The sequence below is a fragment of the Acipenser ruthenus genome, chromosome 23, assembly GCF_902713425.1.
Source record: "Acipenser ruthenus chromosome 23, fAciRut3.2 maternal haplotype, whole genome shotgun sequence".
Classification (NCBI taxonomy): Eukaryota; Metazoa; Chordata; class Actinopteri; order Acipenseriformes; family Acipenseridae; genus Acipenser; species Acipenser ruthenus.
The window spans coordinates 8,607,798-8,626,633 of NC_081211.1; the positions used below are offsets into that span (position 1 = coordinate 8,607,798).

The following is an 18,836-nucleotide window of genomic DNA, read 5'->3' on the forward strand; positions in this document are numbered from 1 at the left end:
GGCACGGCCATGTGGTGTGCAGGGTGAGTCATACAGTCAGGGCAGCGCTGGGGTCCTGTATGGCTGTGCGTTCTGTTCACTACAGGGTTGGGACGCGGCTCCCGCTATATTCCTAGTTTCCCAGGAAGGAGCTGTTTGATGCGAGACGCGCTCGTTTCATTGTGTTTTCTGCTGGTTTAACAAGATAAACACATGAATAATGCAGCCTCTGCTTGCCAGACCTTGTCTTCACAAATATACTTTACTATGGAGTATAGCTTATTTGTGATTGTCATAGGATACAAACTATCTGATACAAAGAAATTGCTGATGGCTGGATCGCATCAATATCAGGGTCTAGTGCTATATATTATGAAGACATTTCAGAGGGCTGGATCGCATCAATATCAGGGTCTAGTGCTATCTATTATAAAGACATTTCAGAGGGCTGGATTGCATCAATTAATACTAAAACATACCCCTCTGTATATGGCAGTCCTGTGTGTCTATCCTTGCAGCTGGGGCCGCCCTGCACAGAGCATTGTCCTGCAGTGACACTGAAACTCATTTCGCTCTGTGTTCCAGGCCAGGGCTCTGGGAAATAGCTGGAGCTTTGCTATTTTTAAAGGGATCCATTTCATTTCACCAGGTGACAGAGGAGTCAGGGAAAATGATCTCTTGTTTCTGCGGCTGCTGTTTTAAAAAATGTATGAACCAGCCCGCACCGAACATCCATTTAATACTGGGTCATGTACTGCAACTAGATTTTACATTTATATATCTCTTTAAGAAATATACAGGAAATACATTACACCCGTGGTTGTGTGTTGATCTCGCTTGCTGTACGGTATTTCCATACTCAATAACCCAAATTGAAATTCTTCTGAAAAGACTCCCAAGAGCTGAATTTCTGATGTGCGGTAGAAATGGGGCTGTGCAGCATTGAGATAGTGGGTCCACAGCTGTGAATTCAGAATCAGAGCTATCAGTGTGATGGATAAGTTAATGACCATGACGTATAGCAACAATATGAGCAGAATAGCATAGAACAAGAAATAGCAATGAAGTGTTTCATTGAAATGTGATTAGCAATTCTCCAGATTCATTCAGTGTGACATCCAGACGTATTGTGGCTCATTAATGACAGTGGGAAAAGAGTACAACTGGGAGTAAGGACATGGAAAATCTCCATACTATATACCATACTCCATACCATACAATATTCTGTAAATATAGAGTGGGCATACCTATTTTAGGGTTAAGGGTGGACACTAAAGAAATAGAGTCTGGCTCACTAGGTTGTGGGTTGAGCACTGAGCTGTGCTGAGTCTGTGTTACTGAACCTCAGAGAAAGAGTCTGTGTTACTGAAGCTCAGAGAAAGAGTCTGTGTTACTGAAGCTCAGAGAAAGAGTCTGTGTTACTGAAGCTCAAGAAATTGACTGAGGGGAGCCCTGGGATAGTGGAGGCAGGGATAATGCAAGTAGTCCATGATGGGCCCTTAGAGGGTGTGTCTTTGCCAGAACATGTATCTTTAAACCCTGCAATCAGTTAAGGTATATTTAAAGCGAGCCAGTTTACCTACAGCCTGGGAGAAGAAGAAGGAACCCCCACATGAGTTTAAACTACTGCAACCTTGGCTGCGTCTCGAGCTGAAGGAAGGGGTGATTGTGTAGGTGCAGGACCCAGGGACGAGCGAGATGTTTATGCAGATCCCACAGAACAGCGCTGAGCAGATCTGAGAAGAATACCATGAACGCTCTGGCCACCTTGGATTGGAAAAGACGCTGTCAGTGCGAAGAAGGACTTTCACTGGCCAGGAATGGAGAATGATGGCCACTGCTGGCTTGAAGCTTGCCCGCCCTGCATTCTGCAGTAGGCGAGGCCAAGGGGGAATGCTTGGAGGAGGAGTTGGACGGCGTCCGTGGTGTGCAGTGACTGACAGAGGAAGGTGAATTGCTGTATTAGGGAGGGTGGAAGCTGCTTCACTACTCCCATAGAGTTAGGTACCTCACCCCCACACCTCATACCTGTTGATGGTGTTTTGCACCTGCGTTAAGAACCAGTCGGTTGTGATTGGCATGTTGCATTGCGTCAGCACTGTCATTTGGTTGCCTCCGTCATCCAGGCGGTAATTCTCAGTCCATTTATTTGAAATGATTGTAAATGTTTTTAGTATTACCCTATTTTTAGAGCAGTTACAGTTCTCTGTGTGTGTTGTCCTTTTCTGGGTGTGTGGTTGGTCACGGTGTTGGCTACCCTCCAGAAGAGAATGGAACCTGTGCAGTAACTTAACAAATTGGTTATTTCGGTCAGAAGATCATTTCTACAGGTCTAACCCTGTGGTGGTGTAGTCGGAACTATAGATATAAAGCCTTTCACAATAATAGCATTGCTTGGTGAATGAAGCACGCCTGGCCAAACTTACATGACTGCAGGGTCAGACTCACCCCTTTCATCCTCAGTTTGCTGTTTCATTGTTTGGAAGCCTCTGAAATGGCACAGGGGTAGCGTCCTGGGCTTCCTGTGCAGAACTGGGTTAGGAATATGCTTCAAACAGCAGGAAAACTGATATTTTAATGCCAAATACCAGCATAAAGATTTGCTAATTAACATCATGCTGAAATATTTCTGCTTTAGAGAAAGTGAAACAGGTAGTTTTATTAATGATTCATAAGACTAGGTTATGATCATATTTGTAGGGCAGCTATTCCAGCAGCAGCAGCCTGTGTGTTTGTTGCACTGTCGTTGTGTTATCAGAGCTGAAGTGAAGCGATCAGGTCACATGTACAATCACTCTGGTGTCACAGCTGTGTCTCTGTGGGGGTCTATAGTTAGAGACTTGCAGCTACAAGGGCTAATGGATACCCATAGCAACCCACCACTGCAGAGCGCTCTCTCTCTCCCTCTGTCGCTCCCCCGCTCTGTCTCTCCCTCCCTCCTCCTATGTCTTTCCTTCTCCCTCCCCTCCTCCTCTCTCCTCCCCCTCTCTCCCTTCTCTTTCTCTCTCCCCCTCTCTCATGCACACGCTGTTTATATTTTTGGAGGCTGATCATAGCTGCACTAGACAGGCAGGGATACTGAATTTAAAAAAGCATCAAAATGGAATCTGATTTTATTTAGCCTACAAGCGCCTGAATCCCCCAGGACTGCATCTCCCACCAGGTGTTCTCCCAGGATAACCACGATATGGGATTGCTGGAATCCAGGGTGATTCCACAGTACTGTAAAAGGCTCTTTCTGTGAATTATCCCGGTAGGGTATAGAATGACAACATAAACCATTTCATTTCTTATACGTTCTTCATGTAATTTTATAATGTTTTTGAAAATGAAATGGTCTAGCGCCAAGGGTTTGTTGCTTCAAATGTCATTTCATTGATTATTTATTTCAGCTTTCTCTTATTGATGATATATCCAGCCATTCCGAGTGCTCTGGAGTTCTGTCACTCCAATACTGAATTTGAATCATTGTAATCATCCGAATTCATATTAGGGGAGTGCCGGTTTCCTGGCTGGGAGGAGGTGCCACACCTGCAGGGCTGGCTTGTCCTCCAGAGGTCTGTAGCTCACCAACCTCCGCTGTGGCGCTCCTGGGTGTGAAGAGACAATTGGCTTGGGGATCGGAAGGACACCCACTGACCTTCGATTCTCCTGAGCTGTTGTGGGGAGTTAAAATAATTTGGCACTCTCCATTTGTTTTTTTAAGGTAAACTAAATGGAATCAGAGGTTCAACTCCTATCTTGAGAACGTTGGCCTGGTATTCTGTGACCTTTATTTGGAGGTGAAGGGTCAAAGGTTTCTAACAATCTTTGTATGTTCACCTGTGACATGTGGAGCATGAAGGACGGACAGACAGACAGATGGACTGCAGCGCTTCAGCACTGTGCCAACGTGCTTCTATCTGTTTATCTCTTTAACGAGTCCAGAGTCCCTGCCCTGCATGAACCTGAGAATCAACACCCTCCAGACATTCGGTCAATTTCACAGCCGCTGCGTAACTAGGCCTGTGAGCAGCAGCATATCCTCCTGGCAGAGGCAAAGGCAGCTGTACCCTCCAGATCCATCACTGCTGCTGCTGCAGAGCTGAGTCACAGAGACAGAGCACCCACTGCAGCAGTGTGGCAGGGGCCAGCTACACACACACACACACACGCACGCACGTACGCACGCACGCACACACTCACACACACACACACACACACTCACTCACACACACACACACACACACTCACTCACACACACTCACACATACATACACACAGAACACTAAGATATGGGGCAGTTTGTGGATTTTTTTTCTTTTTCAGTGCAACTCTCCCCATACTGACAGTATGCATATATTGCCATAGTTCAGCATCTTTTTCAATACTGTAGCATGTGTGACTCACCATGCTTGTGGAACAGGGAAGGTTGTGGAATGCACTGCAGTTATACATTCTCTACCCTGTTCCATCTCCTGGTGGCTGCATATCCCTAGAAATGATGACATAGAGGAGGGGTACATTTTTTAAACAGAGAACTTGGTAAGGACATTCATTATTGAGACTATCAGAATCTGGGGACGTAGCACCTGTCTTTCTGTCAGTCTGCCAATTAGTCACATGTACATCTTTTTACTCATGGTGAATGCAGTTAATGGTGATTTACTTTCTCATGGAACTTATATCTCTGATTTTGTGTTTTCAGCATAATGAATACTGATACACTGGTTAAAAACAGCGTCTTTGCTTAATCATAATTCTCAATCAGTCAGAGAGGCTCTTAGTGGCATCAGGAGAATTGTCACATTCTGTTACCATAGAAATGGAATGTTACCAAAAAACCACCAAGAATTATTTTATATGCAAATATAAACAACCTGTTTCTTTGAATCTCCAAGCACGCCTGAAGAAAAGATTTTTGAGGTCTTGACAGCTTGTGATTTTATATCACAGTCAATCTAACTAACAGAGTGTTTTCCCAGCTAAGGGTTAAGATAAATGCATATTATAACCATGGCATAACTGCACATTTACTGTGCAAAGTTACCATGGTAAACTTTGATAAAGGTAAAGCATTCTAAATAGTGGACAAGGCAGAGTGTTCTTTGTCTTTAAGGACCTGGATGAACTGAGCTAGACAATAATTTATAAGGTTGTTCAAATGTTCTCAAGCCAGCTGGCTGTGATTCAGAGCCCCAGGAAATGCATCACTTCCACTAATAAAATAAATGAGCTCTCCAAGACCTGCCGTCACCCTCCAGTTTTAAGAAAGGACACCCTGATCAGATCAGTGTGTCTGATCCATGCAGCTGTGTGACAGAGCATACAGAGTACAACGAGGGGATGAACAGCCTGCATCTCAAGAGCAGTGCTGCATCCAGCTCAGGGCTCTCACACTTATCTGAATGAGTGCCGCCTTCTTGTTTTCATTCACATTGTGTACCGTGTCATTTTTTTTCAGTCGTCACATCCTGGTGTATTTTTTAAATCTCTTATTAACAATATTTAGCCATGTATATATATATGAATTATAGGCTATAGGAAGACAGGGTCATACAGCATGTAACATTTAGACATTGATAAATGATACCATAATGCTCATGAGATAAAATGCCAATTTGTTTTGGATGTATTGCACACGTCTGTATAGCACGGTGTGATGTGTGGCGTGCGTCCTGTCCACGGCAGCACTGTGCCCAGTTATTTTGTATCAGGGAGCGGAGGGAATTGATGAAGGATTCCCCTCTCTGTACTGCGGTTGCTGCCCACACACTTGCTATTGATTAGGCATTGTTGGCATTGTTCACACACAGCAACCCCGAAGGAACCCCCACTGTCACATACTGTCTGCTGCATTTGCCATGCAGACGGAGACCGAGAATCTATTAAAAACGGGACAGCTTCTACAGGAGGACAGGGGGAAGATGAACTGCTTCAATAAAATACGACATACTCGATTGTAGCCACTGTCTCATTTAGGCTATATAGCATATTTGAAACTATATTTATAAATATGTATATAACACAACGTATATTGAAACATGTGTGTGTGTGTGTGTGTGTGTATGTGTGTGTGTGTGTGTGTGTGTGTGTGTGTGTGTGTGTGTCTAATTTATCCATGTATTAATAACTGATCTATGTATGTGGTCATAATCTGATATTCATTTGTGAGCTCCGCCTCCTACTGTGTCGTCATGGTCTATGCTGCCAGCGTCCACCCACACACAAACGATCTGCAGACTTCAGAAGAATGTGACTGGAATTCAAAATGTGTTTAATATGCCAGCTCAGTTTCTGCACGGGGTTCCCTGCCTTGCACATGCAGTGCCCCTTCTACTCTCAGCCCACGCCAAAGAGCTTTAATACTGCCGAGGCCCTTCTCCGATATTATTCTGTGAAGAATTGCGAGCGCAGCATTGTACAGATTTATGCTTGATAATATTATCCTTTAGTGGTTTTCAAAAGGAGACGGGAAGGAATGAGAAAGGGAGAGATGCGCGGCCGGTGCCTCTGCACTGTCGGCTCTCCTCTGCTCGAGTTCTCCGATGCAGAGGAGCACGTTCGGCGGCGCAGGGATTTCCTTTGTCTCCCGGGCTGCCTATCAGTATGCAGCGGACACTCGACAGGTTGTTTAGGCCTGTCTGCACGTTCCATCAGCAGGGCTGCAAAATCTACCCGCGACCACAAAATAGAGTCTATATTTAATGAATAGGGCCCATTGTAACAAGCTAAATCGCTGTGTGAGAAGTCCAGACAAATAACACTTGAGTTTTACCTTGGAAAAATTGACAGTGTTTAGGGTACAATAGGGACCGACTTTTGTATTTTAATGAGCTGAGACAGGCCCAGTAAAAGCGCAGTGTTTAAACAGACTCCACGAGGAGCGATCTGCTCCCACTACACTCATTATTTGGTCTGATGTTTTTATTTTTATTTGTATTATTATTTATTTTGTAATTGCTTTGGCAATACTTCTGCTGTAGTCATGCCAATAAAGCATCTTTGAATTGAATTGAGAGATGGTCATTAGAAACAGGACGACCCAGACAGTACTGGCTGCCCAGAGACAGGATCGAGGCTATGTGGTCATTGTGAACTGAGAGAAGTCGAGACAGATGCACTTTCACAGGATGAGGGACACACATTGAGCGCTCTGCTCTTGTGCCTCCTTCCTCTTTATTGAATTATTCCTTTTCATTACTTTTGATATTGATGTTCATCGTGTTTATGTCATATTATGTACTTTGTAACTGCTTTGGCAATAACGCTAATTTTGTCATGCCAATAAAGCACGAGAGAGAGAGAGAGAGAGAGAGAGAGAGAGAGAGAGAGAGAGAGAGAGAGAGAGAGAGAGAGAGAGAGAGAGAGAGAGAGAGAGAGAGAGAGAGAGAGAGAGAGAGAGAGTAAGGCACGGTATTGTCGGGTACATGTATTACAATAGCACACCGTGAAGGCACCGTGGAGAGGAGCAGTCCAGATTATTATTATTTCTTTCTTAGCAGACGCCCTTATCCAGGGCGATTTACAATTGTTACAAGATATCACATTATTTTTTACATACAATTACCTATTTATACAGTTGGGTTTTTACTGGAGCAATCTAGGTAAAGTACCTTGCTCAAGGGTACAGCAGCAGTGTCCCACCCACCTGGGATTGTACCCAAGACCCTCTGGTCAAGAGTCCAGAGCCCTAACCACTACGTCACACTGCTGCCCTATCGTAGGTAGACTGGTACAGCATGGGGTTTGTGTGGGACAATTAGTTCTATGGTATACAGGATTAACTAACAGCATGGGTTATGTTAAATATAAAAAACCAGTGAACTAGTGCAGGGCGCTGTTTAATTCATCTGAATACAAACCGCGGGTTCTCGGTGCAAGATGCTGCACTGCGAGTCAGGTTGTCTCAAGGTCTTAATTTAAAACGCTCGTGCCACTGAGACGTCATTTCAAGGCGGAGACTTGTTTTCAACTTGTATTTTTTTTTATGTCACTTAGGGTCAATATAACTTCAAATTATACGTAGTATCAGTCATATCAGTCATATTAAAAACATTGTTAGAACATATACTTAAATACAATTCCAGAATTCTACTTTCATCCTAGAAATTGTAACGAAGATCTCACAGTATGTTTTTTTTCTTTTTTAATGCAGAGTTTAATACTTTTTAACGAAAAATGACGAGAAAGTGGACTGCACTGAGAATTAAGTAAAACTCGACATGAACCCGAAACTGCGCAATGAAGATACGTTTGCGTATTGCCGCAAAAACCAGTCTGTTTCAGTCTGTTTGGTAACTGCATCGTGACAGAAATTATTGTACAAGTCTTACTGGATATGTTGTATACAAAAGATGCAGTGGTGTATCCTGGTATTCAGTCATTGGATTTTGGGAGATCTTGAAGCATATACGGGAGCTGCTGTAAATGAAGGTTGACAAATGAACCGCTGCTATATACCATGGTAGCCCTATTGATTTGGGTGTAGGATTCAGTACCATGGTAATCGCATAACCACATGACAGTACCGCACGATTTAGTGTATGGTAATCCCATGTTTATAAAGGCACCAGCTGGAGAAATCGCTCTGGGTCTGTTTAGAGTCTAAATTTATAGAAGCGGAGAGAGGAAATAAAGACTCCTTTGAGAATCATACAGATTGTTCTTAAGAAAACCGCTTTGAAGACAACAGGAAGCGCCTTCCTTAAATGGGTATTCACCCCCTCCCTCGCCACGCTCATTGAGATGCTGCTCCACGCACAGACGCTGCCCCCGAACCGCCTACGATCTCTGAAAACAGGCTCTCCCTAAGCGCTCGTCGTCACGTCTGAGTTACTGCAAAACAAACCGGGAATAAGGGCACCGATCAACGAAAAAGGAAACCCGAGCATGCACAAAGCTCCTGGAAGTATATGCAGCCAAGAGAAATGTCTGGACTGAAGGCTGCAAATGCAGTATAATAATGCATAGATCTGGCGAGTTCGATCCATCGTACGTCATGCATACCTTACGTTAACACACACACTGCGGCTTTGATGTCAATGGTATTTTAAATGAAAAAATGTACAATCTTAACCTGCTTTACACTGCATACGAGGACCACTCTGTGATTTCCTGTAGCATACGTCACGTGTCACACACTGAGGTTCTGAATACATAATACAAATACAATGAAAGTGATTGGTGCCTAGCAATGGGAGTCCCTCGTGTGGGCTTTACAATATCTAAAAACTGAAATATCTAAATATATATATATGAATGAAGGATTGATACTGAACTGGAGTGCTTTGTTTTTGGAACCCCTTATGGATTCTAAATATGACGTATAGATGAAGCCTCATCTGAGGTCTATTGGACTTTTTTTCTATTTAGAGCAATGGTTCTACATCGAAGCTAAACACATCAAGAGATTCCAGACATACTGGACATACTAAAACTAGCAACTGTACATTTCAAAAGCCAGGAGTGCTGCTGGTCATACAGCACACCTGTCCATGCATTTGAATTCTGAGGAGTATCCTTTATAGAAGCGAGGATCAGAAACACGGCGCAAGGCGCGGCTTCGGTTTCAGCACCCTGGACAGCGCCCTGCACGCTGTCTCGCTGGAATGGAGAGCTACTCGACCCCTGCCTGCCCTGGACGAGATGCGCCTGCCCGGGTCAGGAACCAACACCAAACCGTCACTGCATTACCCAATCAGAAGGCTGAGTTCCAGCTATATCTAAACATCCAAATCTTCCACAGATTACATCATCCCTCAACACAGCCAGCATTAAGATGAATGCATTTCAGTATACTTGTTTATGTTCCATACATTAACGTACAACTATATTAGAATATATAATATTGATTTAATATGGACATTGCAATTTAAAAAAATGCCATTTCTCCTCATAATCAAACCAAATCGGTTTTAGTGCTGCACTTTTCAGCCAGAACCGATTACAGTATTCTTTAAATCAAATACAGCAGCGACTATAACACGTGATGCCTCCACTATATGACCTCTATGTAATAGAACAAAGAGCATTAAGATTTAACCGCTGGGTACTATTTCATGCGTGTATACGTGCTGGAGGAAGGAGTTACGGTAACGTGTAAAAGTCCACTCTGTAATGCAGTCCCGATATCTATAGATTCGGTTGATGATGGGAAACCGCAGTGGGCGTGGCCAGGACTTTGCGGCGTTTTTATGAATGAAAAGCCTCCCCGCTCCATGCAGCTTCATTGACTGCCGGGCTCGCGCGTGCTGGCCCTCTCTCGGAACACAATTGGCTGGCTGCCTGCTCCCGCGGGCTAATCAATTCTATCAATCTTCTCTCGCTGACGTCACACAGGCACTGCTCTGGCTGGCTGAACCGCTGTTCGTACGCGAGCCGTCTGCTGAAGGAGATTATAATGAGTCAGAGAGGCTCCGGAGTAGCATTTAACTCCAGCAGCTCGTACTGCTCACAGTCACTGCCACCACACCGATGAAGGACGGTGCTCATGCATATAGCAGCCTGCTAATACCACAGAAACTCCGAGTTCGCGCTTTGGAAAGCCACAGCAGGAAGACGATCTCTTGTGTTATTAGTAGTATTTAACCAGACACTGGATTATCGTACCATTCTTGAATGTTCTGCAAACGGTAGAGCTTGCTCCACATCTTTACATGCAAACAGGTACGTTGTGTATACTTCGATGTATTTATATTTGAAAATGCGTAATCATATGCATTGCTGTGATGCTTATCAACACGTGAATGTACAGCATCCTGCATTTGAGGAACGTTGTGAATGAGTGAAGCTGTAAGGACCTTCTGTATCGCTCTTAGCTCTACACTCGAGCGTGTGCAGGTTTCCTCAGTATGTGTACACTGTGGCTGGCTTTGTCGGCGCGTGGAATAAGAAATGCTGATGCTACTGTATAGCCTGGAAGGATTTTGAAAGGGGTTTTTTAAACCCCACTGAAGCAGTGCTGTGAGCTGTGCTGTGGAATGCAAGACGACAGTAAGAGCTTTACAGCTGCTGTGGACCGATGTGCTTGCGGATTGTACTCGCTATACAGCTGCATGCTAGATACTGAAATAGAAGCCATTGTGGGGCTGAACACGTCACTCCCCGACTCGAATGAAATACGGGTTAGGATGTCGTTATAAAACGATGCGATGTGTTTTTGATTTGGCAATAACGCTAAAGCCATCACGCTTTCTGGTGGGGTGTATTTTTTTATATAAATGAAACTCGATGCATTACCTCTGATCGTGCGCAATGTAATGCTTATGGGTTCATTCTGTATATAGTGAAGATGTGGGTCTGTTTGAATCTGAACAGCGGAGACTCGAAACAGAGCCTCCGTTTAACTCGCTGGCATGAACCCTGCTGGCGTTGTAGTGATCGATTGGTACTAATCACGCTATATACAAATGATGGTGGAGCAAGACCCAGGACCGATCACATAAACACGCTTCAAGGGTAGCTGTATCAAGACCAGCAGCTCTTTAGACCATTAACACAGTAACAGTACAAAGACCTCGCTATTTCTCCAGTGTTGTGTACTCTGGGTTTGCTTGTGAAGAGGGCGAGAGCTTGCGATGCCTATGTAATATAGTTCCACGCCACAGCAGCGATTCAAAGCGACACCTGCTGTGTGCCTCACGGACCTCGAGGAGAGATAGAATTAGTAACTCCTGGTTGGACAGTTCTCACCTCTCACTGCAACGTGATTGTCAGGTGAACAGTCCTCACCTCTCACTGCAACGTGATTGTCAGGTGAACAGTCCTCACCTCTCACTGCAATGTGATTGTCAGGTGAACAGTCCTCACCTCTCACTGCAATGTGATTGTCAGGTGAACAGTCCTCACCTCTCACTGCAATGTGATTGTCAGGTGAACAGTCCTCACCTCTCACTGCAATGTGATTGTCACGTGAACAGTCCTCACCTCTCACTGCAATGTGATTGTCACGTGAACAGTCCTCACCTCTCACTGCAATGTGATTGTCACGTGAACAGTTCTCATCGCTCACTGCAAGTCGCCAACGAGGGATCGCACAAGCATGCACTACTTACAAATCAATTCCGTTTATTTATTATTACAAATATAGCTATGACCAGAACTTCTGAATCACCCTATAGAATGAATTCATTTTGCTTCATAAAGGATTATTTGTTTATTTAGCAGACGCCTTTATCCAAGGCGACTTACAGAGACTAGGGTGTGTGAACTATGCATCAGCTGCAGAGTCACTTACAATTACATCTCACCCGAAAGATGGAGCACAAGGAGGTTAAGTGACTTGCTCAGGGTCACACAGTGAGTCAGTGGCTGAGATGGGATTTGAACTGGGGACCTCCTGGTTACAAGCCCTTTTCTTTAACCACTAGACCACACAGCCTCCTCAAAGTCAAAGTTGATAAAGTCAAATGAAACCCGCTGAATAATGTTACGTTAACATACTTGTAGTTTTCTATGAACTGAACGAAAAACTGACCAAAATAGAAAAATGTGACATTCTAACATGAAATCTAACACGATTGAACTACTATTATGACTTCCGGTAGACTTTTGCGATATGTTGTAGTTTCTTTGATACACGATGTTAAATCAAATATCTAAATTATGTTCATATAGTTTATTTTTTACTGTGTCTCAATCCTAAAAAAAAAAAAAAAAAATTGCGTAGGGCTCCTGCCGTGATATGTTTGAACAATTGTCAAGAGGATTACAATGGTGGCTCAATCTATAGATGCGCCACCTGCTGGTGATATTCAGGGTGTTCTTTTCCACATAGCGATAAAGGAAATGTTGCTGGGATGTGTGACACTGATGAATTGAACCAATTGAAAGAATGAATTTAGCTCACAGAGCAGAGTAGAGGGGCATACTGAGATGTATTTATATACTTTCAACGGCATTTGGATCGTTCTTTGTACATTGCATTACTGGGCTTTTTTTTCTTCTTAAAATGTATTGTTTTTATTGTCTGTTTTCTGTATTGTAAGAGACGCTTTGTAATGCGAAGCATTATTAACAGTGAATCTGTGTGTGTGTGTGTTTCACCCCACAGGTGTGGGCATCGACCATGAACGAGTATTTCTCCAAGAACTCCACAGAGGCCGAGCTGGGTGGCTGGTTCGAGCCAAGCGATGACAATAGCTCCCTGGACCTGTCTTCCCCGGCGCCGGAACCGGTCCTGAAACCCTGGGACGTGGTGCTGTGCATCTCAGGGACCATCATCGCCTGTGAAAACGCCATCGTGGTGGCCATCGTCTTCTATACGCCGTCGCTGCGAACGCCGATGTTCCTTCTAATCGGTAGCCTGGCCACGGCGGACCTGCTTGCGGGTCTGGGGCTGATAGTCCACTTCGTGTTTCTGTACTGCATCCGATCCGAGGCGGTCAGTCTCATCACCGTTGGCCTGCTCGTCGCCTCGTTCACGGCCAGCGTGAGCAGCCTGCTGGCCATCACCATCGACCGCTACCTCTCTCTGTACAACGCGCTCACCTACTACTCGGACAGGACGGTGACGCGCACCTACGTCATGTTGATTCTCACCTGGGGCGTGTCGATCTGCCTGGGGCTTCTGCCCGTGACGGGCTGGAACTGCTTAAAGGACGAGTCCACGTGCAGCATAGTGAAGCCGCTGACCAAGAACAACGTAATGATCCTGTCCGTGTCCTTCTTCACGGTGTTTGCCGTGATGCTGCAGCTCTACGTGCAGATCTGCAAGATCGTCTGCCGGCACGCCCACCAGATCGCCCTGCAGCGGCACTTCCTCTCCACCTCCCACTACGTGAACACCCGCAAGGGCATCTCCACGCTCGCAGTTATCCTGGGCACCTTCGCCAGCTGCTGGCTACCGTTCACCATTTACAGCCTGCTGGGCGACTACACCTACCCGGCCCTGTACACCTACATCACCCTCCTGCCCGCTATCTATAACTCCATGATCAATCCGGTCATCTACGCCTTTCGGAACCAGGAGATCCAGAAGATTCTGTGGACGGCGTGCTGTGGGTGCATGTCACCAGGTATGGGCTGCCGGTCCAGGTCCCCCAGCGATGTCTAGCTTGTGGTGCCGGTTCTGGTTCAAACTGATGATGGCGCACTTGTATGGCGAATCACCATTCTGCGCCGCCCCTTCGTGTTGCTTCAGAGACTGACACTGGTCGTGTTTAAGTGTGATATATACAGCAGCACTTTATCCAAGGCAATCTGGATCCCTCGGAGTCCAGGCGCTGTGTTCAGGATGCACTGCCGTGTTGGCACATTGCGCAGGACCTGTGTTGACTTGCACGTTGTAATGCGTATTTGGTTCAGACCCGACAATCTGAATAAGATGTAATACTGAACACTTTTGATGACAGAGAGAGAATTAGATCAGCGATCGTTGTAGAGATTTTACAGTAAGACAAGCATTTATAAATATTTTTTTTGTTCATGTTTTATTTTATTTATTTATTTTTTAAATCAAAGTGCGGGTCAAAGTTTAATCCACAGGTTTACTCTTTGCCTTTGGAGAGTTTCACTCCTAGAGAAACATTTTTATCAATTCTTTATAGAGATGTTCATTTGATACTAGCTTGATAAAAGCTACATTTCATATTACAAGCTGGCTGTATAGAATGATTCTTTAAGGACCGTAAAGCAAATACGCGTCCAAGTGAAAGTCCTTTCCCACGCGTGTAGTGGGTGTTCATAGATTTCTAAGGGAGTATGCTTGAGATTGCCTTTTTCTACCCTTCTTTCTCTGTCATCACTGTTATATATAGGTTTATGTTTTACGGATGAAATGGCATGTTTGTGAGGATACTTTAACTTCTGAAGTTATTAATACATTCACTGATCTAACGTCTTCTGAAGCGCGTTGATCGGTGTTGTCACTGATCGATATCCACTCACTCCATTCCATTGCGTAACTCTTCTGTGGTGCTCGGCTGACCTCTTCCGGACAAATACGGAATCGCAGGTAGAACAGATACGGCCTGGGTACACCGAGGTCTGACTGCTTCCGGTCTTAGCACGGCGCGCTGCTGGAAGTTCTGTATGGACCGTGCTGAATCACGTGTACAGACCATAAAGAAACAGCCACTTATATATTAAATTATATATATATATATATATATATATATATATATATATATATATATATATATATATATATATATATATATATATAGCAAATTTCAAGCACCACAATCAAATGATTTGAGCAACCGTGCTTGAAAATATCACAAAAGGTCGGCCGATACTACAGTTGCATGTTATTTATTTGGGGTATATGGAACATATACTAAGCAACTGAAGGGCCAATAGAATTGATTGGAATTAGACCCAATCGTTCTAGGTTCCATAATTGGACTTGGATTGAGGATTCTAAATGTTATTGATGGCAGAAATCGCCTGTCCCTAATGCAGCAGCGCGTCCTGTCGAAGGTGGCATGAGTGACCGCATCATGAACTTGATTACTCTAACAGGGGAGACTGAGGCTTTAACTTGTGCCTGATTACTAAAGCCAAACACTCTGGAATCAGAGTTCTTTAAAAACGTTTGCACTATCAATGTATTTCATATATGTATCGTATTTATTGTAGGTGTGTAACCCTACACCTGGCCAAATTCTTAAGAGCTAATGAAACTTACACCACCTGTGAAGATGGTGTTTGTGTGTGTACTGTATAATTAGCACAAGTATGACAAATCAAACAGCAAAGCTGTCATGCTGTACTGTCACTTTGAAACGCCAGTCCTTACTGTGATGTTAACGAATGTTTAATATGTATGTTGATGATAAAATGCCTACATCAAAAAAGAGTTTCTTTTCATGGGAATGCATTTATGTTCATGTTTACAAATGAGAATAAAATATAATTTGTTATAGAAAATAAGCCTTGTCTCTTTTAATACCCGTTTCCTAGTTTTCCGAGAAGATATGGTTTTATTTCTCCGGTGTCGTATTGAGAGAAAGTACGAGCACATGAATCGAACCTATACCTGACGTTTCGTGCTCTTTTTACAATTACACTAACTTTATCAATTAACCAACATTTCCCTGTTTAGTTTATAAATTGACCAATTTTCTGGGTGATACATTTTAACCAGATTTTTGTTTTTTGTATTGTTATAAATGAACTCGCTATGAAATTGTAGTGAACAGTCTCTCCTGCCCCGAGTTAGTGGCGCTGCTTCTCTGTCGGGACTGAAGACCTCTTGGTTTTGGCGTCCAGACACGTGTGTATGTCCTTTATTGCTTTACAATTAATTTCTTACTAATCATTAGCTTCATTTGCATTATTACGGCTCAATGTGTATTGTGCCGAGACGTCAAGATATTCAAATATATCAAGTACTTTGGGTCACGTGGTCTGATTGCAGCAAGATCATTGGAGCGAGTCTGAACTAGACGTGATTCGGTACCCGGAAACAGCCGCAACATTTTCTAGAGTTGTATGTGAAATATCTGAATATGCATATTATTGATTGATGTCGCCCTCTGCTGGTTCCAATGGGTATGACAAGTGGCTTGCACGCACACATTCAGTGCTGCTAACTTGTGATAACTCCCAGCTTTCACGAGCCACCGGCTCCACAAACACCCCGGCCCAAGGGAACTGCTACTGACGTCAGCGGCAAAACCACAGAACACACAAACAAACAACTTCCATTAAACTGCAAGGAAGGGGCGGCCGCGTCTCTATCAAACCGCATGCAGCACGAACACGTGATGAGACGCGCCAGGCTGTGCGTCACGGACAGGCTTCATTTGCAACATGTTGTATGCCATTAAAATAGTCCCTTTGTCTGTGTTACGTTTATAGACGATGCCAGTTGTAGAGCAACTTGCAGAACAGAAATACAGGTGGAGTCGCCCCGGCCGACAAATCAAACCACACACACGTGTGATGCTAACAGTGCCGCTGGGGATGCTTATCATATGATATGTATCATTTCAAATGGCATTTTACATAGTGCGCGCGCACTATGTGCTTAATTAAACATCTGAGCTAGTCGTCTGTATCAAACTGCCAAGAAATGGGAGGCTTGTTTCCTCCCTTATCGTTCATAAACGCAATTAAAAACGTGTGGACTGCAAGTGTTTCACTGAGATCCCATCCTGGGTGGCTACAAACTAGGTTTAGCAAAGTGTAATCCAGTCCATATCATTTTTGGAGGCAATTCCATTTTAGCTTCCACTAGCGAAGACCCCGGATGTTATCTTGGACCTCACGCTTTCTTATGATTTCTGTATCAGAACAGCGTCTTATCATTTGAGAAATGTTTCCAGATGAAAGCGTGTTCTGGGTATGAGGGATGCAGAGATGTTGACACAGGCATTAATAACCTCTCGTCTTGATTATTGCGATTCTTTGCTTGTTGGTAAACCTGTCACTAAACCTAGAAGGATTCAGCTTGTCCAGAACTCCGCTCCAGTTACCATTATGCAGGTTGAAACATTGGATTCTTAAATCGAATATGAAAACACACTTTTGTGAATGTGCTTTTATGTAATTGGTTGTAACTGGAATGTATTATAAGAACATCATTAAGTTTACAAAGAGGCCATTCAGCCCATCTTGCTCGTTTGGTTGTTAGTAGCTTATTGATCCCAGAATCTCATCAAGCAGCTTCTTGAAGGATCTCAGGGTGTCAGCTTCAACAACATTACTGGGGAGTTGGTTCCAAATCCTCACAATTGTCTGTGTAAAAAAAGTGCCTCCTGTTTTCTGTTCTGAATGCCCCTTTATCTAATCTCTATTTGTGAACCCTGGTTCTTGTTGCTTTTTTCAGGTCAAAAAAGTCCCCTGGGTCGACATTGTCTATACCTTTTAGGATTTTGAATGTTTGAATCAGATCGCCGCGTGGTCTTCTTTGTTCAAGACTGAATAGATTCAATTATTTTCAGCCTGTCTGCTTACGACATGCCTTTTAAACCTGGGATAATTCTGGTTGCTCTTCTTTGCACTCTTTCTAGAGCAGCAATATGCTTTTTGTAACAAGGTGACCAGAACTGAACACAATATTCTAGGTGAGATCTTACTAATGTATTGTAAAGTCTTAACATTACTTCCCTTCATTTAAATTCAACACTTCTCACAATATATCCAAGCATCTTTGTTGGGGAAGCTATAAAAAAGGCCACATTGTTTAGATGAAGACATTTCTGAGTCAACATAAACTCCCAGGTCTTTTTCATAGTTCCCTTCAATTTCCATATCTCCCATATGATATTTATAATGCACATTTGTATTGCCTGCATGCAATACTTTACACTTTTCTCTATTAACTATTTTATATATATATATATATATATATATATATATATATATATATATAAAAATATATATATACACAGAGAGAGATAGATATATATGAGAGCAATATTATATATAAATGAGAGCTATTTTGTTTTGTGTTTAACTTTGGACAGCGCTGTGGGATGCCACGGCGTGAAGGGAGGGCGCTTTATATTGCATTGTATTTTCATCCCTGGAGTGTGTGTGTGTGTGAGTGTGTAGTGGTGGGACGTTGCTTTTTATAGATAATCTGATGAAGTGGACTGCTCCTCTGTTCACCAGCAGGGGGCACTCACTATACATTACCAGCATTTAACTACTCTTGGCTTACAGATGCCCTTGTGGGACTACCAGAGCCCCATCATAGGAGCTAGTACTGTAATCTAAAAGCACAACCAGAGCACAGCAGTGTCCAGTACTGTAATCTACAAGCACAACCAGGTCACCCTGCACTGTTGTTTATACCCTACCTTACTACCTGCACTGCTGTTTATACCCTCTTACTTTTACAAGCAGGTCCTGGCCATTTCACAGACACACCATCCAATTAAATATTACATCATCAAACCCTGGAGGTTCACACACTTACTCACTCT

General features: G+C 43.6%; 1 protein-coding gene across 1 annotated transcript; it reads left to right on the forward strand.

Moving 5' to 3' along the window:
* The first annotated feature begins 10,327 nt into the window (after positions 1-10,327).
* LOC117413481 (G-protein coupled receptor 12-like) lies at positions 10,328-15,029 on the forward strand. The gene is made up of 2 exons (XM_034022706.3): positions 10,328-10,626; positions 13,013-15,029. Exon 2 carries the CDS (start codon positions 13,028-13,030, stop codon positions 14,012-14,014), a length of 987 nt encoding a protein of 328 aa, XP_033878597.1. The 5' UTR covers positions 10,328-10,626; positions 13,013-13,027; the 3' UTR covers positions 14,015-15,029.
* The last annotated feature ends 3,807 nt before the right edge of the window (positions 15,030-18,836 follow it).